The sequence below is a fragment of the Cyprinodon variegatus genome, unplaced genomic scaffold, assembly GCF_000732505.1.
Source record: "Cyprinodon variegatus isolate N-32 unplaced genomic scaffold, C_variegatus-1.0 Scaffold369, whole genome shotgun sequence".
NCBI classification, from domain to species: Eukaryota; Metazoa; Chordata; class Actinopteri; order Cyprinodontiformes; family Cyprinodontidae; genus Cyprinodon; species Cyprinodon variegatus.
The window spans coordinates 123,285-145,461 of NW_015150822.1; the positions used below are offsets into that span (position 1 = coordinate 123,285).

Below are 22,177 nucleotides of genomic sequence, written 5' to 3' on the forward strand. Positions count from 1 at the left end.
CTTTGAAAATGTTTGTGGATATAAAGTGATGAAACGTGAATACTTTTGCCGGGCACCTTGTATGGCATCATTTGACATAATTTTTTTCAGACTAAACCTCTGCAGATAATCATGAGGTGTGGCTGCTGAACACCATCCTCTATCTGAACTGGGCTTTGTACCCTAGCAGCAGGTTTACCGGTCCCACTCCTTCCAGTCTTGCACTGTATCTTGTCACCATTAGTCTTTGGTTTTATGTCCAGGCAGGATTTGTGGGTCTCAGCCTCTTTAGCATCAGTTTTTCTGCATTAGATTCATGCCTTTGTGAAGAGAATCAGATTTATCTGTTTAAACAGCCTGACTTGCACATCCAGCAGTATGTCTCTGCGTAGGAGCTTGTGTATTTGTGAGAGCATTTTAAAAAATGTGTTTTGTTGTTTAATTTGCCTTTCTTCTGTGTCTGTGTGCAGCTGCAGAAGTAAACAGTGGAGGTCAGACCTGCCAGCCTCCAGTGTTGTCATCACCTTCCATAATGAAGCTCGCTCTGCTCTGCTGCGGACTGTCGTCAGGTAGCTCTATGCTGCTTAGGCTGTTGTTTTCTGATTTTGCTGGCTTATATTTAATCCTTTTTTTTCATGATTCTTCCTTTTTAGTGTCTTAAAGAAAAGTCCCCCTCACTTGGTCAAAGAGATCATTTTGGTTGACGACTACAGTGACAACCGTAAGTGATTTATCCCGGTCATGTCCTAACATCAGGGAGTAGACAGTAACAAAAGCCCTGGCTTATGCGTGTGTGTGTGTTCCAGCGGAGGATGGAGCTCTTCTGGGCAAGATTGAGAAGGTTCGCATCCTCAGGAACGACCGCAGAGAAGGTACAGTGAACAACAGGCCAAAATAGATGATTAACCTCAACTGCTAGTTCTGTTCTCTACAGGATTAAAGTTTTGTCTCAATACATTTTTATTTCTTTCCTTTACTCAGGACTGATGCGTTCCAGGGTCCGTGGTGCAGACGCTGCCACAGCACCGGTCCTCACCTTCCTGGACTCCCACTGCGAATGTAATGATCACTGGTTGGAGCCATTACTGGAGCGAGTGGCTGAGGTACACCCACTAATGCAGTTTCTCTCCTATTACCACCTTTTGATTTAATTCAAAGCTACAGTGAAAAGGAGCACACCATAATTGTTCCATAAACATCTGGATTTTAAACATGTGAGCCAGCTGTGGTCTTTGGGTCATTATGTTTATAAAAACAAGCAGGGATATTGTTTCTGCAACAAAGTGTTTTGTTTTGTTGTCTCCAGTCTCTTTGTCTGTTGTGCTTTAATGGCACTGGCTCTTTGCCTTTCTGTTCTCATAAGAGTGTTAATACCTTCCATTAGGGCTGCACTATTTATCAAGAATGTATAGTCATTGCAATATTAGTGTGTGCAATATTTATATTTTAATAGACTAGCTGGCATCCAGTTATTGTTAGCTAATATTTTCTAAGAGCCATAAATGCCAAAAAGATACTCAGCCTGTTGGATGGTCTCTCTCTGGACCGGACAGATTGCAGTGTTAGTTTTGGATTTATCCATCCATCCATCCACAGGGTAAACTCCCTTATCCTTTTAATGGAGGGCGGTTTAGACAATGCAGAGGCAGGAGTCTGTCTCCAGCAGCTATTGGGTGGGAGGTGGGGTACAGATGGTCCATCACAGGGCAAGAGAAAGACAGACAGCTAAAGGAGACCAATGATGCAGCAGGGCTGCTAACAGCACCGGTGTGGAGCAACAACAGTTCAATGTTAATATCTGCCTCACACCGTTTTCTAGTGTTTTTAAACATCATGTTCTACCTGACATAGACTTTTGAGATCTAGATGTTAAATCTCCATGCCGATGGAAAAGGAGAGAGGTACACACAGTTTTTTTTCCGCACACATTCAATGTAGTTTTCTCCAACTGAAGCTTTTCTCCATTATCCTGCACACCTATTTATTGCAACGTTTGCAAATCAGTTGTCAGCTGAAAACGAGAGGCCCTGTGGTACTGACAGACGCATAAATGGAGCCGAACTAAAATTAAACTATCTCTAAATATTAATCATATCCAGCCCGGTTTGACAGCTGATGGTTTGGCTAACCGGGGTTCTCCTCTGAGTCTGTGTTGAAACGACGTTTGTTTGTGTATAAAACCAGAACAGTTTTGTTCTTTGTTCTTAATAACGGATGCAGTTTGATGCTTTTGTTTTAGCCAGTTTCCTTTCATGCTGCTTCAGACGATTGATGTTGAAAATCTCTTTATGAATGGATTTTCTTATTGTTTTATAAATGGAATAATAGACATGCATTTTTGTTTTCAACATCTTTTCCCCTTGTCTTTATTTGTTTAAAAACTTTTACTTCCAAATAATTAATAATGTCAAATAAGCTTTTGATTTTTTTTTTGGCCCTGATCTATGAAGTCAGCATCTTGGTGATAGAAATGATAAATAAAAGAACTAAAAAACACAGCAGTCCTAAATGTTTCCTTCAGCTGTTGTTAAAGAAAGAAAAAAATCGTTTTTTCTTGTTTTAGAAACGATTTCTCTAAAATATATATATCCTTAAAATTTGTCCTGTAACATTTACACAAAAGCTTTTCCTAATAGTTTAAACCTGATTTCTGATGACTTTATGTTGATTTCAGGCTATTTTCACATTTTATTATTAAAAATTAATGGGTTCTTGAACTTTCCATGTAGGGATGAACAGATTTATCCATGTATCTCAGAATTTAACAGACAATTAAAGCTTGATTGAAGATTTAATCACTCCTAGCATAGCATCAAGACATAAATGTATGTCTATTTAACTAAAGTTAAGGAAAAGTAAAGAAAAACAAATATAGAGAGTAACTAAGAGGAATTATCTGAGCCAAACGTCAGCAACCTTTCAAATCCAAGGAGCCATTTTTCGCCGCCATTGAGAACTGCAAATACTAGATGACCTTTAAATGAAACCATCCATCCATTTTCCCGCACGCTTATCCCAAGCTGGGTCGCGAGGGATTCGGGCGCCTATCTCCAGCTGTCTACGGGCGAGAGGCAGGGTCCACCCTGGATAGGTCGTCAGTCCATCACAAGGCTACACAGAGAGAAAGAGGACAAACAACCATTCATGCACACACTCACACCTAAGGAAAATTTGGAGAAGCCAATTAACCTAACAGTCATGTTTTTGGGAGGAAGCTGGAGTACCTGGAGAGAACCCAGGCATGGACAGGGAGAACATGCAAACTTCATGCAGAAAGACCCCGGTTTGGGAATCGAACCTGGAACCTTCTTGCTGCATGCCAGCAGTGCTACCCACTGTTCTTCTGAGCAGCCCAATGAAACACATTTTGCTACTTTTATTATATGAGATCCAAAGCCATATTATTTAAAGACAGTTAATTTGTATTTTAGTTAAATTCAAATACAGTGGGTATGGAAAGTATTCAGACCCCTTTAAATTTTTCACTCTTTGTTTCCTTGCACTTGGGATTCTTGGGGAAGATGCATTAAGTTTTTCACACCTGGGTTTTGTGATCCTCTACCATCTTCCTTACAGATCCTCTCCAGTTGGGTCAGGTTGGATGGTGAGCATTGGTGGACAGCCATTTTCAGGTTTCTCCAGAGATGCTCCATTGTGTTTAGGTCAGGGCTCTGGCTAGGCCAGTCAAGAATGGTCACAGAGTTGTTCCCAAGCCACTTCTTTTTTATTTTAGCTGTTTACTTGGGGTCATTGTCTTGTTGGAAGGTGACCCTTCAGCCCAGTCTGAGGTCCTGAGCACTCTGGAAGAGGTTTTCTTCCAGGATATCTCTGTATTTGGCTGCATTCATCTTTCGTTTAATTTCAGCCAGTCATCCTGTACCTGCAGCTGAAAAACACCCCCATAGCATGATACTGCCACCGCCATGTTTGACTGTTGAGATTGTATTGGGCAGGTGAGGAGCAGTGCCTGGTTTTCTCCACACATAGCGCTTAGAATTAACGCCAAAAAGTTCGATCTTGGACTCATTAGACCAGAGAAGTAATATTTTTTTTTGCAAACTATGCAGGTTTTTAAAGGTCTTGCACTGAGGAGAGGCTTCCGTCAGGCCGCTCTGCCGTAAAGCCCCGACTGGTGTAGAGCTGCAGTGATAGTTGTCTTTGTGTAACTTTCCCCCATCTCCCTTCGGCATCTCTGGATCTCAGTCACAGTGATCTTTGGGTTCTTTTTTTGTTACCTCTCTTGGGTTCTTCTTTACAGTGATCTTTAGGTTCTTGTTTGGGCTCTTCTCCCATGATTGCTAAGTTTGGCTGGACAGCCAGGTCTAGGAACAGTTCTGGTCGTCCCAATCTTCTTCTATTAAAGGATTATGGAGGCCACTGTGCTCTTAGGAACCTTGAGTGCTTCAGAAATAATTTTGTAACCTTGGCCAGATCTGTGCCTTGCCACAGTTCTGTCTCTGAGCTCCTTGGGCAGTTCCTTCAAACTCATGAATCTCTTTATCTCTGACATGCACTGTGAGCTGTAAGGTCTTATATAGACAGGTGTGTGCCTTTCCTAATCCAGTCCAATCAGTTTAATCAAATGAATAATTATGACCATTTGATATTTCATTTTTTTGTTTTGTTATAAATTTGCAAAAATGTCTACATTTCTGTTTTTTCTGTCAAGATGGGGTGCTGAGGGCGTGCACCTGTTAGTGCAGTGGTTAGTGAGCACGACCCATGCACTGACCCGGGTTTCAATCAAGCCTGTGGTCCTTTGCCGCATTTCTCTCCCCCTCACTCATACCCCCCTTTCCTTTCAGCTTAATGTCAGAAAAACGAGCCACTAGTGCCTTAAAAAGAAAAAGAGCGTACATTAATGAGAAATTAAATTTACTTTATTGATTTTAGCAAATGGCTGCAATGAAACAAAGAATTAAAAATTTAAAGGGGTCTGGATATTCTTAGAATGGATCAAAGATTCTTAGAATGTTATTTGCTAATATACTGTATGCATAACCTTTAGTTGATTCTTTATCATTTTAAGGCACTATTAAGAGCTGTTATGGAGGCTCCAATAAGCTGGAGGACTTCTGATCTAAACTGATTAAAACCTGAAACTTATCAGAAGTTGCTCAGTTTCTCAGAAGCCAAAATGAAATAATTTTACAGCCTCATTCTAAGTTTCAATGGATACTTTATTCTTAAAGGGAAAAGTATGAAATAAACCGTTAGCTTTGTTTTTTAGGAAATCCTATACACTACTGTTTATGCTCTAAAAACATTCTAAATGACTTCGTTTCGAGTAAATTATGGACGCTACCCACTCAGGACACTTGGAATACATTGGACGAGCAGTATGGAGGAATATTGACATGTTTTTTGTGGACTTTTATGGACCTTTCTGTCTCGGGCACCATAGACCTCCATTATTTGAATGTCAGCAGACAGCAAGAAGCCTCCCAGATCTCCAGATGCATTTGAGATATCAAAAAAGTACTCCAGGGTGTTGTTCAGCATGGGGGTGAGTAGAAAATGAAGGCTAATCATGTTTTGCGTGTACTATTCCTTTAAGCTCCAAGAAAGAAATAAAGGCAATCCACAACATAGACAAGTGACTCGGTGGTTCAAATGGGAATATTTATTTTACCCCTTTCCATCATGAGATTCTTTTAATATGATTTGTTGCAAATATTTACCTATGAACCAGATTGCCTGTTGTTACAAATGTGGTTTGGCTGCCATGAAAGAAAAATAAATATTTGTCTGTCTCTGTTTTTTTAGGATAAGACGAGAGTAGTTTCTCCTATCATTGACGTCATCAACATGGACAACTTTCAGTATGTGGGAGCCTCAGCTGATCTGAAAGGAGGTCCTTTCAATTCTCACATCTTGCAGTTTGTATTGTCTAATAACGACTCAGGGGCAAGTGGTAACTGTTATGTCTCTGGGTCTGTTGTTAGGCTTTGACTGGAATTTGGTCTTTAAATGGGACTATATGACCCTGGAGCAGAGACGAGCCAGACAAGGCAACCCCATCGCCCCCATCAAGTGAGTCATGCTCGCATTCCTGAATTTAACCTGTTTGCCACTCCAGAACATCCACCTGATCTCTCTGCTCGCTGCACCTGTAGGACGCCGATGATTGCTGGAGGTCTGTTTGTCATGGATAAGGAGTATTTTGAGCGTCTGGGAAAGTACGACATGATGATGGATGTCTGGGGAGGAGAAAACCTGGGTATGTCACTTTGAGGAAATGCAGATGTCACCAAAGAAAATGAAATCCTGAAATAAAACTGCATTGATTTCTTATTTTCCAAATTTAGGACATTAAATGATACCGTTTATATTGTGCAAACCAGGCTTCCTTGAGGTCTGATGTCCTTTACCTTTAAGATGTGTCTGCTTTCAACAAGCACATCTAAAAGTATGCAGTCGGGTTCTCTAGAGTCCTGCTTAAGACCTCTATAGAGAAAAAAATCCTCATTGGGAAAATTAGCTGCCCTGTCTTTATTGAGTCTGTCTCTCTATTAGACTTAAGGTCAGTTTATATTCAGGCCATCATTTTTTTGTTTGAAACCACACATGAAAAAAAAACAGTATTTTTGTATATATACAATAAAACATTAAGAGCAGACGATGTAGCAAAGGGAAATGAAGCAGATTCTCACTGCAGGACTGAAGGAGCCTCAATTCTGCCCATCAAGCTTCATTTTCACCCACTCCGCTTCAGTCCCCTAACGGTATGATTTTTGCAAGCTGGATGAATTTGAATAGCCGAGAGTTTGCATCCAACAGTTGCCATGGTGATCAGGTTGAAACGTCTGGCTTCGGCAAACTGCCCATCAGCATGATTAGTCTCAAACTTTTGGGAATTTTCTGTGTTTTATCCTCGTACAAAACAAAATCTGAATATAAGGTTTCATGTGAAGCAAAGTACATTTTATGTTGCTTTGGACTAGTGTACAACACATTGCGTATACAGGGCGGAGAGATACAGGTTGCTGGTAAAGAATATGATCATCAAAAGTCAGCCACGAGACACTCATTTTTTTTTTTTTTTAACAAATTTTCGTTTTACTGCAATACAAAACAAAACCTAAATCACAATCACCTAATCACAATTTATCTCTTTTCTGTTTTTTTCGTGTTTGTTTTGAAAGAAAAAGTGAACTGCATTGATGTACACAGACTGTTTATAAGAGGAAATGAGCAGTGAATTGACACTATAAAACCATGAAACTGAACTGAAACTGAGGTTTACATTTACAGGTCTCATACATTGGGGCTTCTATTCAGTTTCTATTTAGCTTAATTAAATTCTTCATTCAGTTTCCAAATAATAAAACTGGATTATGAAAATAATCTGCATTCAAATATAACACTAAAATTAAACTGAATCCCCTGTATGGAAAGTATAATAATTCATTTATTTAATGGTTCCTGGAAAGTTTCTCCAAGGACATAAATAAGCTGCATTTTCTGCAGGTTTTCCTCTGAAATGTTGTTTTAGGGTAAATTATTTCCCTTTATTTAAATTCAGCACAGTTTGATGCAATTTCATTTATTTATATTAGGTTTCATGCTGTTCTGTGAAAAGCATAATAATGCTCCGTTAATGTGTTGTGTTAACGTTTAGTGGAGTTTTATGCCCTAAACTGCAGCCCAGCTGTAATCTCTCTGCTGTTTTGGCTCCCACTGATTACTTCCCCCTCATGGAGCTCCCACTCCGCTTACAGATGAAGCTCTCTGCTTCTGTCTCATGACCTGTCAATAATCCGTCTGCATTTTCTTGCCCAAGCCACAATATAGCCAACGTCTGTCAGTGATTATATTCGCAGGTTAGAAAATGACAATGCTCTGATAATAACAATGCTGAAATGCTGAGTGAAACTAACTTCTCTACACAATGCAGATCATTTGCAAATAGTGGAGGGCTATAGCTGCAGCTTTGTCTCCCTGTTGCCTGTATTTTGGATTTACTCTGCGAATGAGAGCAGAATGACAGAGCGATTGACGGCGCTCTCTGGGAGCCGCAGTGATTCAGAGCTGGATTGACAGTCCAGCCCCCTCGCTCACTCATTTGCTCATTTTCATTCAAACCCAGAGAATGTCAGAGCAAACTGCTAATTATTAAACTCCCTTCAACTATTTAGAGGTTGTAGCAGATTCGGTTTGTTTACTTGGGTTGGGTTCTTCTCACCACCCGCTTGTTGTAAACAGAATGTGACAAGTGTCTTTGCTTTTTCAGAGATCTCATTTCGTGTGTGGCAGTGTGGAGGCAGTCTGGAGATCATCCCTTGCAGCAGGGTTGGCCACGTCTTCAGGAAACAACACCCTTACACCTTTCCTGGGGGCAGTGGGACTGTATTTGCAAGGTAACACGCATTCCCCTGCTAGAGCTTAATCTGTTAAATTTGGTGCTCTGTTTCCTGAAGCTCTACTTTTCATTGGTTAAACTCCATGTTTTCCTTTAATGGCGCCACTGGGAAACAAAAATATTAACATTCATTGAGGAGCCATTTTTTATTCTGGTGTTTTTATTGCACAATATCTCAGAGGGATTTCCTCAGTTCTTCAAAATGTGATGTATGAGATGTGGCATAATTGCTATAAGGGTAACAATTAATATCCAGTTATGCTTTTATCTTTTTATCTGGTCCTGAAACTGAGCCCAGTGAACCACCAGGGTGCTCATTAGGAATATTTGAGTGGATCAGTCAGCAGATAAAGGGTGCATTTTAAAATGGTTTTGGATCCTTTTGGTTTTTTCTTGAATATTTTTAGTATCAGATCTTCATTATCTTCAGTTAAAGTTTGAAACGACTGAAGGATCTTCAGTGGCAATTAGGTAACAGCAGAGTCCCCACAGCAGTGCAGGATGACTCTTAAAAGTACCCAGACGACACAGCAGATGGTTTCTCCTGGTAAGATGAGAAAGAAATCCCCTGAATAAATTTTACCTGTGGTTATTCCCACAGCATTGTCTCACAAATTTAGTAACTGAAGGATTGAAGATTACTTTTTTCCTCCAAGGATCCAAAAGAAGTATGTTCTTCTATCTTGATACAGAAATAGAGACATCTGCATTTAGCTGGCTGTGGTTCTCCATCTCGCCCTTGAAATTAGGCCCCAGACAGTGTTCCTGTGGCTGCTCCTTCTGGGACTCTTCATAATTGTCCCAGAGGGAGCTGCATTTCCAGCATAGCCGAGCAACAAACAGCTTCCTGAGGCCAGGCCGGCTCACATTTAATGTGGAAAAAAGTAGCTAAAATAAGTTTGTAGGGACATCTGCTGCAAGTACATAAAAGTTAACTAAACGGAGAATTAAAAAAATATGCAAGCTTACTAGCACACCCAAAGCTGCTCCTCAGACCAGATGCAATTCATATTGTGCTTGTAAATGGGATGAAACAGTAAGTTCAAAATTTTCTGTTACAGATTATATCCTGATGAGTAGACCTCACAAAGCCACTATGGAGGCTTTGGTAAAACGACAGACCATGGAGAGAGTCTGTTCACATGTGAAGTTATTTTGGATGTCAGTAATGACAGTAGTAGAATCATATTTTTGGGGAAAATGACTTTAACACATGCTGGCAGAGGATGTTTAGGCATTTAAATCAAAACTAAAAACACCATGACTGAATATTATTGCTAAAAATGTTAAATACATTTATAATATAAAACTATTTTCTGTATCATCCTAATTTGAACTTTAAGCTTCTGAAAGGCCTAAATGATGAATAATTTAGTTTCATTTCACTTTTAAAATTCTTTACTTTTTAAAACATTATGACTTATTTTTATGCAAGTGCTTTCCACTGAGCAGCATGCCTGTTTAACACAGGGTTAGAGGTATGCAAGTGCATTACTATTCAAAATTGGATGTGCATTAGTGTCCACTAGTAATTTCTATTTTTGCTTACTTTTACAGCTGATTTTGGTACTGTAACCGTTTAAATTCGTTTGTTAGTTTGTATTGTTTTTTATGTGAAATGTATGTTTGCATTTAAATTAAATTATTATTTAATAGATTAAACCTTCCATTAAGTGAGCAGGAGAGCACATTTAAAGCCTTAATATACAGATATTTATCAGGATTCAGAAGCTATAAAGATTATTGTCCTATCTGTGGATTAGAAAAATAATCACTTGGAGCCAATAATCAATTAAATCAGTAATTACTGATTGAGCTAAGGCACTACCACAGGGCTGCTCAATTTCTGCATTCTTAACTAATAATAGAAACCTTATTCTACAAACTTAATCAGTCTAGTGATCTGGAAAATCACTAGACTGAATAAGACTGATTAGTGGAAATGGAAAAATTAGAGGTTTAAAGACAGACCTAATCCATTTGGCATTGCATCTCCTCCTCACTAACATGACATCTGAAGTAATTTTACAAAAGTCTAATATGAATTTCAAAGAAGCATTTTCCAGAATTAATCCTTCTTTCTTTCTGTCTAATTGTATGTGTTTTTTCTTTCCCCCTGCTGCTATCCATTGGGCCTTTCACGATGCCATATCTCCTACTTAGTTTGAAGAGTATTATAGAATAGAATAGAAGTATTCAATTCAGTTTATTTATATAGCGCCAATTCACAACACGTCATCTCAAGTCACTTTACAGTTCAACCAGATCATACAGGCAATTTAATTCAATTTTTTCTATCTAAGCAAAACTAGTTGATTGCATCGACTCATTGACTAGAAGGTAATCCCCCACACTAAGCATGCTTGTAGCGACAGTGGAGAGAAAAAACTCTCTTTTAACTGAAGAAGCCTGCAGCAGAAACAGGTTCAGTGTGAGCGGCCATCTCCCGAGGCCGACTGGGCTTCAAGGAGACAGAAGCAGACATAGAAAAAGAAGCAGAGATACAAAAGTCAACTTTAAAAGGCGGCTCATCCAGGAAACACACAGTAAGGCAGACAAGCTCTGAGCCACCTCCCATCTCAGAGGATGAAGAGAGAATATCAAGCCAGTCACAGTCAGAGAAACAGGACTACACTGAAAAACAGGCTGATCTTCAATATTTATAAACAAATTTGTTGATGGCAGCATCACAGCTGATGTTTCAATCCGGGGTTGTGTCACAGCCAAACGGGAACAGACGAGGCGAAGCTACTATGAGGAAAAAGCAGAGAGAGCATAACGTTAGAGATTGAACTAACAGATTCTGCAGAGTGGGGAAAAAAGAGATAGAATGAAGCAAAATGAGAAAAAAAGGGGTCCCTATGTCCTCCAGAAGTCTAAGCCTATAGCAGCAGAACTAGAGATAGCTCAGGATAACCCAAGCCACTCTAACTGTAAGCTTTATCAAAAAGGAAAGTTTTAAGCCTATCCTTAAAAGTAGACAGGGTGTCTGCCTCACGGACTAAAACTGGTAGTTGGTTCCACAGGAGAGGAGCCTGATAACTAAAAGATCTGCCTCCCATTCTACTTTTAGAAATTCTAGGAACCACTAGTAAACCTGCAGATTGAGAGCGAAGTGCTCTGTTAGGAACATATGGAACAATCATATCTCTGATATAAGATGGAGCTTGGCCAGTTAAGGCTTTACATGCGAGGAGGATTTTAAATTCTATTCTGGATTTAACAGGAAGACAATGAAGAGAAGCCAGGATAGGAGAGATATGATCTCTCTTTTTAATTTTCATCAGAACTCTGGCTGCAGCACTTTGGATCAGCTGAAGGATTTTAACTACTTTGTGGACTTCCTGATAGTAAAGAATTACAATAGTCCAGCCTTGAAGTAACAAATGCATGGACTAGTTTTTCAGCATCACCCTTGGACAGTATATTTCTTATTTTTGCAATATTCCGCAGATGAAAAAAGGATACCGGTATTCTAGAAACCTCTCTGAAATGGGATTTAAATGACAGGTCCTGATCAAAATTAACAAAACATAAAGATTTTTTTGTTAAGTATCTGAGATCAGTTTAATCCCATCCAAATGAAGAGACTGACTAATCAGCTTCTTTTTCAAAGTCCAAATACTATACCTTCTGTTTTGTCTGTATTCAGGCGCATAAATTTAAGAGTCATCTTAACTTTCTGACATTCCTGTAATCTATGTAATGGGTTAGCTTCATCTGGATTTATAGACAGATATAGCTGAGTATCATCAGCATAACAGTGGAAATTAATCTCATGCTGTCTAATAACTCTACCAATTAAGAGCGTGTATAAAGTAAAGAGAATTGGTCCTAGCACTGATCCCTGTGGTACTCCACAGATAACCTTTGAGCATGTGGAAGATCTGTCATTAACGTTAACAAACCGAAAATTGATCTGATAGATAAGATTTAAACCAGTCTAGGGCGGTTCCTTTAATTCCTACAAAATAAGTCTTTCTAAAAGAATATTATGGTCAACTGTATCAAATGCAGCACTGAGATCCAACTGAACAAGCACAGATACAAGTCTATTATCTGAGGCCATGAGAATATCATTAGTGACTTTCACCAGAGCTGTTTCAGTGCTATAATGAGCTCTAAAGCCAGACTGAAACTCTTCAAAAGTTCATTATGTTGTAAGTGATCGCACACTTGTTTGGCAACTACTTTCTCAAGAATTTTAGATAAGAAAGGAAGATTGGATATAGGTCTATAATTAACCAAGTCATCTGGGTCAAGAGACAGTTTCTTAAGTAAAAGTCTTTTTACAGCAACCTTAAATGCTTTTGGTACATATCCCTGTAACAGGGAGAGATTAATCACATCTAAAATGGAGGACGAGATGAAAGGGAATAAGTTGAAGGCTTAGATGAAGACGATAGTTTTACTAACTCTGAAAGTTCAACTGCTGAAAGCAGTCTAAACCCAGTTCAGATTCTTTTTTATTTTTTTTTATTTTATTTCTGTGTCCTGTCTGGCAATGTGGCAATAAGAATACTTGTCTTGATGCCAAAAAGAGAGCCCAACAGATTTTTCTTTCACAAGTGGAGCAGTACGGCTATTGCCACAGTGTTCCGCTTGATTTATGCATATAAACAGCTTTATTATAATTGATGAAAGGAGTATTACGGATTATATGGACACTGCAATGTAAGTGGAACAGCAAAGAAGAAAAGGAAAAAACGAGAAAAGATGAAAGAAAGAGGAGATAAAAGGAGATAACGATAAAACATCTTCAGCCTGCTTCATCACCTGCCTCAATACCCTAGTCTCACTGTGCTTACGGGTATGAAGATGAGAATGTGTGGTACTTTTCACATTTTCAACAAAGCCAAGCTAAGATAGCATTAGAGGCTGCAAAAAAAAGCTATCACCTTCAATGTCAGCATGGATGTTAAAGTCCCACACTATGATGACTGTCAGTATTTAACATCAAATCAGACGGGAACTCTGAAAACTCATCAGAAATTCAGAGTAAGGACCTGGTGAACAATACAAAGTTACAACAAGAAGAGGTTTTCTTGTTTTGCAATTTGTATAAGGGAAACTAAGGGTTAAATGTTCAAAAGAGTTGTACTTATTACGGATTCCGACATTGTTTTGGCAAATTAAATTGAGTTCAACTTTATTGTCATTACAATGTCAAGTGTAAAGTTGCGAAATTCACTCTTTGCATTTAACCCATCCCCTTTGGGAGCAGTGGGCTGCCATTGTGTGGCGTTCGGGGACTAGTGTGGGGTTAAGGGTCTTGCTCAGGAACCCAGAGTGGAGGCTGTGGGAATCGAACCAGATACTTGCAACCTTCTTAGACCACAAGCGCACTGCTCTAAGCACTAGGCCAACACTCCCCCCATTATTTACTTCCAGCCTCTTCTTAGTTTGTCACTGTTCTCCTTTCTCAGATTTCTCTATTTTTAACTGTTAATTTCTTACTTTTCTCTTTTCCTCTGCCCTTTTTTCTTCAGGAACACGAGACGAGCAGCAGAGGTGTGGATGGACGAGTATAAGAACTTCTACTATGCTGCCGTCCCTTCGGCAAGAAATGTGCCCTACGGGAAGTGAGTTCAATCAAACTTTAGTCCCACCTGAAAATAAGCATGTATAGACTGCTGGGTCACCTCAGTGCAAAATAATTTATGGGAATAAAAAGTACCTCAGTATATCAGTACATTATATCAACTTGCTTCATTTTAATTGGGACACCTTGGAAAATATAAGAAACTAGTCTTGAAATTAATGTATTTTGTTGCTGCAGCATAATCTGTCCTTAAAAAATGCAAAAATTGTTGAGTGGGAACCCTTGTTAAGAGCTGTGACTGCGAGGAGAGAGGTGTTTTTATTAGGATATCTATTGAACATTTAACAACTCATACAAACAAACATAGCTGGTTATTTACATTGCAAAGAAGTGAGGGATAACAACCTAAATAACATTAGCAGTATTAGACACATTTACTGTATGTGTACAAGGTAAGTAAGAGTATGTTTCACTTATCGTAGATCCACATAGCTCTACAGTCATGCACAGGACACCAACGGATTAAAGTCAAACTTCAGTCCCAAAGCCTTCAATTTTTGTAGAAAAGATCCATCCTTCCGTCAATATGATATCCCAGTTTTATCAAACCAAGAACAACCAGGATCAATGACTCCCACATGGTGATGGAGAGGGGCTCATGTCCGACCCACTTCAACATGATATTTTGCCATTATTAGAAGAGTTTGTATAACTTCTTCCTGCCTTACAGACCAAGCCTAGTAGCTTGGTCTGTATTGAAAAACTTTTGTCTGTAATATAATTCATTTTTATTCTGCACCTATCTAGATGTTTTGTGGATGTGTTATTTTTAATACATATTTGTTTAGTTGAAAAAGTTGCAGCTATGACCTTTAAAAATGTGGCAGGAGGATTTAAGACTGGTCTGTGGTTATTCGTTAGTGCAGCCTCCACACAACCAACCTTCAGCCCTCCACTATGGTCTTTTTTCCACCTTTGGTCAAAATTAAATCAAACTTATTTATACGGCACATTTAGGAACAACTTCCACTGGCCTAGGTGCTGCATACACAAAAAAACAAGTAATAGTAATTCTAACTTAATAAAATATGCAGACATAATATAAAAACAGAAATAAAAACATAAAAACTACAACAGATGGAACTTTCACACTGTTGAAAGCCAACGAGTAAACATTTGTTTAAAAAGTGACTTAAAAATAGTTGATTATTAAATATATATATATATATATATATATATATATATATATATATATATATATATATATATATATATATATATATATTTCTGTTAGAAGGCTAGCTGCAGCATTCTGAAGCAGATGCATCCTAAGAGGAAAAGCTGGCTGATATCAACATACAAATAATTATTGTTTTAAAGTTGGGAGCTACTAAAAGCGTGAATTGTTTGTTTAAAGATAAAATGATTTTTATCTTTAAAAGTAGTCTTGGTTTTAAAAGAGTCTTTCTCCAACAGATCTGATCTGCTTCTCAAAATTGAGACTGGAATCAAGATTTCAATTTATGTCATTGTTTTTTATTATTCAAAGGCCCGAACAAAACCAAAATAGATTTCTATTATCAAATCAAAAAATTTACATTTTCATGCATTATTTTAGAAACTGACAACCTCTCCTCTAAAAGTTAACTGACATTTTGTTTTTAGGAGCCCAGTCCCATGCTAGTACATTTTTTTTATATATATATATATATATATATATATATATATATATATATATATATATATATATATATATATATATATATATATATAGAAATAAATTATAGAAATATATATATATATATATATAGAAATAAATTATAGAAATATAGAAATAAATTATAGAAATATATATATATAGATATAGAGATATTTATATATGTGTGTATATGATATATTTATTAGGGCTGAAATAATTTATGTGATTAATAATGATTGACCCGTTATTGAAATAATCATAAACTAATTTAATAATTGATATATCATGAATTGGAGCATTTAGACTCTAAAACATGCCTGTAGCTGACAGAGCAACCCACTTACAGCATAAATTATTTCAAAATTGTGAAAGAAATATGTTAACATTTTGCATTTAAGATTAAAAAAAAAATATTTTTTTTTTTCTGTCAATATGATCTATCCAGACAAGATAGAACGCCTTAAGTGGAAAAGTTTGTTTCCCTTGGTTTAATATCGCAAAAAGCCTTCTTTAAGGAATCTTTTGTTTTTCGATTATTTATCGATTAGTCGAAACTATAATCAACACATTAATTAATTTGCGAAATATTGTTCGTTATATTGTTATTAGCAGCCCTAATTTTCATCTTATCCTTGTGCCTCTGAGATAAATCACATTAAAATCTTTGTCAGTGGCATCTGATATTATAGACTCATAAAGGGAGTCTGAGCTGTTATTTCCTCCTAATGGATTTTACAGATCTTCTTTCTACACTATGTACGACAATGATTACATTAAACTTTAGAAGCACACTGAAGACTTCAAGTTGCCATTGTCTGAATGCACGTGTTCTGTGTGTGTCTCAGTATCCAGAGCCGCTTGGAGATGAAGAACAGATTAAGCTGTAAGCCATTCAAATGGTACCTAGAGAACGTCTACCCAGAACTGAGGTAAGAGTGCGAGTAGTCTCAGGTAGCACGGCTTCAATTAATTAGTCAACATAGAGCACTTTTCCTTTGGTTGTATGTAACACAATGTGTTTTATAAGGTTTTAAATAATAAACACAGACCTTTACCACTCCAGAAACAAAATGAGGTATCGGAATATTTAAATAAACCCGACAGACAAAACATGTAATTAGTAATAAAACAAAAAATAATTGAAACACAGGAAGTCAATCAAAGACCTGCAGCACTAGATATTAGTAAGGCAAGAATACTGGATAGACATGTACAAGTATATGCTTCATAAAATATATTTTTTAAAAACACTTTCAGATAAGAGGTTTAATGATGAACATGCGTCACTGGATCCACTATGGTTTTCTGAGTTCTGTAACCATTAGCAACAGTTATAATTAAGCATAGAATTACATTTTGGTAGGTTTAAAGCTCATCTCTTGCATGATTGAGTTTATTATTTAATGTAATGTATAAAACAGATCTGATTATCAGTAGCTTTGCCCTGATTTAATGAAATGGCTTGCTTTTCTCATCTCAGCCCCTTTTCACTCTATGATGTGTGTTTCCTGCTGCTTTATAATTCAGACATATATGCAGGTGTAGCAGATAGCCCCAGTGATGGCAGTTAGCATTTTATTCATGTAGCAGTTAAATATTCCAGAAAGAACTGAGACACAGCTGATCCATCATCAGTTCCTGCTGATCTCTGCCACCTGCTTAACAGACTTTATAAATCCTACAGCAAATCTATGTCTGTATTGTCTTGTGCTTTTCAAAAAAAGCAACAAGAGAAGTTATTTTCCATAAAGCACATTTAATTTGGTAAGATGACGCATGAGACAACCTTGAAAAATCGAAAGAGTTTTCAAGTGGGTGTTACTGTTATACAAACCTAAACAGAGACAATGGTTAAAGAACATTGTAGGTTTTATAAACATAGCTTTTAGCCGTAAAATCATAAATAAATGATGATGAAGGCGCAGCCTCCTAACATGTGGTGAATGCGTTTCTAGGGTCCCAGATCATCAGGACATTGCCTTTGGAGCCCTGCAGCAAGGAGGAAACTGCTTGGACACCCTGGGGCATTTTGCAGACGGGGTGGTTGGTGTCTATGAATGCCACAACGCAGGAGGAAATCAGGTAGTGATTCAGTGACACAGAGGACTGTTTAATGGGATGCTCGAAGTAAAACTGGGAATAGGTTTGCAGAATAAAAAGGAAATCACTAAGTGTATGTTAAGGTTTTGGTGTTTCATTTGTCACTTGTCAAACCAGTTTAATGGAGAGAAAAGTTGAGCTTCATCTTTTGTTTTTACTTTAATGTCTAACTGTGAAAGGAGAAATTGGAAACTAATAACTAGCTAATCTTTAACAAATACCTGCAGGTAGGTACAACTGCTGTGACCGGTTCCTTAAGGATTAATTCAACAAAAAAACAAAAAAAAACATAAATTTTTACATCATCTTCGCTCTATGCTTCACTTCCATGCTTCAACAGAGGTCTGTTTTCTAAAAGATTGATATTTCATATTTATGGATTGCTTATTTCTGCCACCTACTGGCCTGGAGGAGTTGCATGGTTTACTTTATAACTTCTCCCTACCTCCTTAAGCTGATGGAATAAACTTTCCTCCACCTTGCTAAGCATTTGAAACAACAAGCAGACAGGTTATACAATTGTTGTTTTTGTTTTTTTTATAATTGCCTTAGAGAAATTCAACCCTTCAATGAATGGAAAACTGTTTAATGTGATATTGTGCAATATGCCTTTTAACTGGTCTATTTCTGCAGATCTCCTAATATTGAGCTGAGCTATGGGCGGCTTTTCTTCCTATGCCCCGCTGGCTATTAGCTCCTTGTACATGTTTCTCCCTGAATTACAAAAAAAAAACAGTCAGTATTTTAATTAGGGTAATGGAAGCAGGCTGATCTAGCTAACCTTGTCTCCTGAATCCTTTAACCAAAGCATAGTTAATCTGTAAAGACATTAGGTCATAAAGAAAAGAAATAAATAAACTGAGCATCATATCTGGATATTTTTACCCACCATCTACATAAAATCCCTTTTATTACCTGCCTTGAACATTAATTTTTGCATCCTTTTTTCCTTTATTTCTAAGGAGTGGGCCCTAACCAAAGACAAGTCTGTTAAACACATGGACCTGTGTCTGACTGTGGTGGACCGGACGGCCGGCTCCCTCATCAAGCTGCAAGGATGTCGAGAGAACGACAGCAGACAGGTACAGTTAAACAGAATGACTGGGATCAAATGTTTTCAGTGTCCTTCCAGAAGCTTCTGACTGTAGTGAATCCTGGTTCTCTTTGTTCACACTCACCAGTTCAGCTCTGAACACAAATTATTCAATGAGGCTGAGATCTTGGCCTCCAAAAAAACCCTTTGTAGCTGAATTAGCTGTATGCTAAGGGTTAATTTCCACCCAAGCTTTAGCTTCCAGGCTGACGTCTCTGAGATGCTGTTTCCCCCTGCAGCTAAACACACTGAAACATTAAACCACCTGACTCAGACTTTGCAGTTTAACAAAGCTTTCCTCAGACTTTCACGCTTTAACTGTAACAATGATCATTTTAGTTTAACGAGACCACAGGATTTCTCTCCAAACATTATGATTTTTATCCCTGAGTGCATTTGCTATAAACGGCCTTTTTATGTTACTTTTCGATAAATTGCTTCTTCCTCTCTGAGTGGGTTTCAGCTAATGCCTGTACAGCACGTCTTTCACTGTGTAATTAAACAATTTTCAGTTTAAACCTGCATCTTTTAAGTCTTTTCAGTCTTTCAGAACATTTTGGAAGAAATCTTAAACCTCAGAACAAGATAACCGGTCTCCTTAACTGGACGTTCTTATGCTTTTAATATGCATATAATAGTTTTAATAGAATAATGTTGCACCTTTAGACACCTGAAAATTGTACCATAAAGCAAACAGATTTTTGTATTCCAATAATGTAATAATGCCTTATGCATACACAGCTTTACCTCCACTGAAATGAGGTTAAATGGGAGAAGCCGAAAAACCCTGGCATCATTTTCTTAGCTTTTCCCAAATTGATTATAATGCCTGTTTATCTGTAAACATCTTTTGTTGAAAAGATAAACGTTTGGTTAATAAAATGATTGATTCTTTTATCCAGTGTATGCACAGCTCTAGTTTTAGCCTGATGGAGAAATAAAGCCATCCACAGGTAGCGGCCATCTGTAATGCCCTTTTAAAATTTTTTTGGCAGAAATGGGAGCAGATCGAGTCCAATTCAAAGCTTCGTCATGTGGGCAGCAACCTCTGCTTGGACAGCCGGAGCGCCAGGATGGGCGGGCTGACAGTGGAGGTCTGTGGACCGAGCCTAAGCCAGCAGTGGAAGTTCACCCTGAATTTACAATCATAGGGGGCGCTGCTGAGCCCCTGGATATCTGACTGAGACACAGACGGATAAGTTAAAGACTGGAGGAGAGGGATGGACTGGAGTAGTCCTCGTCTTTTGCAGAGATGCAGCCGGTTCTGTCTCTACACCCCTCCCCCCCACCTCTCACCCCCCCTCTCCCTGAATTGTTGAGCCAGGCCCAGTGGGGGAGGGCTTGTAGACCATAATGGAATAAAGCGGACACTGACTCTACGCAGCAGATGGATGATGAGTATAGAAGAGTCTTTTGTTTCCAACGACATACCTCGGTCTTCGGTCATCCAAGGCTCCAGAGACGGCGGGACTCATTTTCCTTCTTTAAATGCTGGTTGAAAACAAACTAAATTCTTTGGTGAACTGTTTTCCTTTTCTTATTCTTTCTTTCTGTTGAATCTCTTCTGAAAGCTGCTGGAGCTTTTTTCCTGATTCGTGATTCATGTAACAGAAGGTGGAGGCTTCGTTTTGGGGTATTTTGTGGATGTTGGGTCCTGGGAAGGATAACGTGGACTCGACTCCTCGAGCCGTTCCTCTGGTTTACTCTCACTTGTTTACAGAATTGAAAAGAGGAGAGAAAAACTCTGTATTTTACTTTCCTTGTCTCTCATTTCCAACCCATTGTCCTTGGAAGCGTCTTTACCTCCTCGTAGAGGGGGCCGCCTGAAGCAAAGCATGATGAAGCGCATCTCAAAGGTCTTCAAGGATGAAGCACTGGCTGCTGCGACGTCCAGACTTTTTCACAGTTTTTTAAAAAACTGCACAGGAAAACAAAACCTCATGAGTCTTTTCTTTAGTTTACTGTTGAATGGAACCAAATACGAAAGAAGAGTGTGTTTTAAGTTTCAGAGAGACCAGAGGAGCTATTAAAAGAGTTTTTTTCCATAAATACTGTGGCTGTTTTCTGACTGCTCTCTGTGGAGCGCTTTGGTTCATCTGTCTGTTTCTGTTCAGGTCTTCTCACTGGTTTTTAGACATGAGTCTCTCGGTATGATCACCTTTTCACCAAATATTTTAGCAGTGAATGTCAACGTTAGGGTATTTTCTTAATGATCTAATTACTTGAACTGAAAACAGAAGCGTAGCAGTTATTTTCACTGGTGCAGAAATATCACACTAAGTCAGAGTAACAAATACAAACAGTTTATTTATTGGTCATTTTATTGAGGTTAGGCCAAACTAAAGAAGGAACACTGGGTACATTGAATTGGAACTTTAAAGTAAAGGTGCTGAATATTTGATGTTTTGCACAGATAAGTTTTCACATCTGGACTTTCTGTTATTTAAAACATCCATTTCTTTTTACTTCATTTTTTTCAAACAGGAAAAAAACAACAGCCAGCTGATCAACAGTGTGCAGCAACAGGTGGGAGAAGGGGAACACTTCTTTCTACATGAAACAGCTGGAAAAAGATTTCTTTTAGGCATCTTTTTTTCAGTGTAAGAATGAAGTGATTCGGATCTTTGAATGCTTTTGAAACCGTAATCATTAAGTGCTTCAGTAGAAGAAAGGAGGAGGACTTCTGTTGTTTTTGAAGACGTTTACCTTCAGCTCTGCCTGCTTGCGTCTGATGCCTAATGTGATAGATATACTGTAAACTAATTAAAATATTTAGTTTATGTTTTTTATTTCTATCATGTACAAAGGCATCAGAGGTGCTTATTTCCCTGAGTGCATCCATCAGCACCTTGTCGCCTCAGTCAGCAGTGAGACACAGCATCTGTGCACTGGTTTGAAGCTCCAGGAATCAGGGTGCTAATGATTGTAGTCTCAGCTCCTGCGGGGGTTAGCGGATCTTTTTGATAAAACAGAGCAGGGCTGCTCTGTTTAAGCTGACCATGCTGAAAATAGGAAGCGTCTTCTTATCACAAACCAACATAGTAGCCCTTTTTTCCCCTTATCTAAAGCAACAGATTTTCTGATTCAGACCATTTTAGGACTTTTATTTTTCCATCTGGTAATTTGATGCTCTGTTTTTGCAGTGATTGTGGCTCCTGCTGTCCTCCATGCATCATATTTGCTGCTGAGTTTCTCTTCAAAGCTCGTCCTGAAGTATGTCTTGAAGTTTTTAGGGGAAACTAGGTCTAATGGAGGCGATCATTGGTAAATTCAACTGCATCTAATACAGCGTTTAGACTTAAGACAGCTTTCAGACAGTGAATGAGCAGCAGCTTAGCAGGGAAATGAACATTTCTATTCATAAAGTGCAGCAGTGATCAGAAGTAAACATGGTGGGAGAGA

The 22,177-nt window shown here is 38.2% G+C and overlaps 1 protein-coding gene across 1 annotated transcript in view; it reads left to right on the forward strand.

Moving 5' to 3' along the window:
- galnt2 (polypeptide N-acetylgalactosaminyltransferase 2) overlaps positions 1 to 21,796 on the forward strand; it is a 69,356-nt gene extending 47,560 nt beyond the window's left edge. Inside the window, exons 4-16 of the mRNA XM_015386467.1 lie at positions 450 to 548; positions 633 to 700; positions 786 to 851; positions 961 to 1,082; positions 5,746 to 5,833; positions 5,925 to 6,012; positions 6,096 to 6,199; positions 8,213 to 8,339; positions 13,831 to 13,923; positions 16,428 to 16,511; positions 17,538 to 17,664; positions 18,645 to 18,764; positions 19,771 to 21,796. Of these exons, the coding sequence (XP_015241953.1) occupies positions 450 to 548; positions 633 to 700; positions 786 to 851; positions 961 to 1,082; positions 5,746 to 5,833; positions 5,925 to 6,012; positions 6,096 to 6,199; positions 8,213 to 8,339; positions 13,831 to 13,923; positions 16,428 to 16,511; positions 17,538 to 17,664; positions 18,645 to 18,764; positions 19,771 to 19,926 (1,342 nt within the window). The 3' untranslated portion in view covers positions 19,927 to 21,796. The remainder of the gene's footprint in view (positions 1 to 449; positions 549 to 632; positions 701 to 785; positions 852 to 960; positions 1,083 to 5,745; positions 5,834 to 5,924; positions 6,013 to 6,095; positions 6,200 to 8,212; positions 8,340 to 13,830; positions 13,924 to 16,427; positions 16,512 to 17,537; positions 17,665 to 18,644; positions 18,765 to 19,770) is intronic.
- Positions 21,797 to 22,177: the final 381 nt, after the last annotated feature.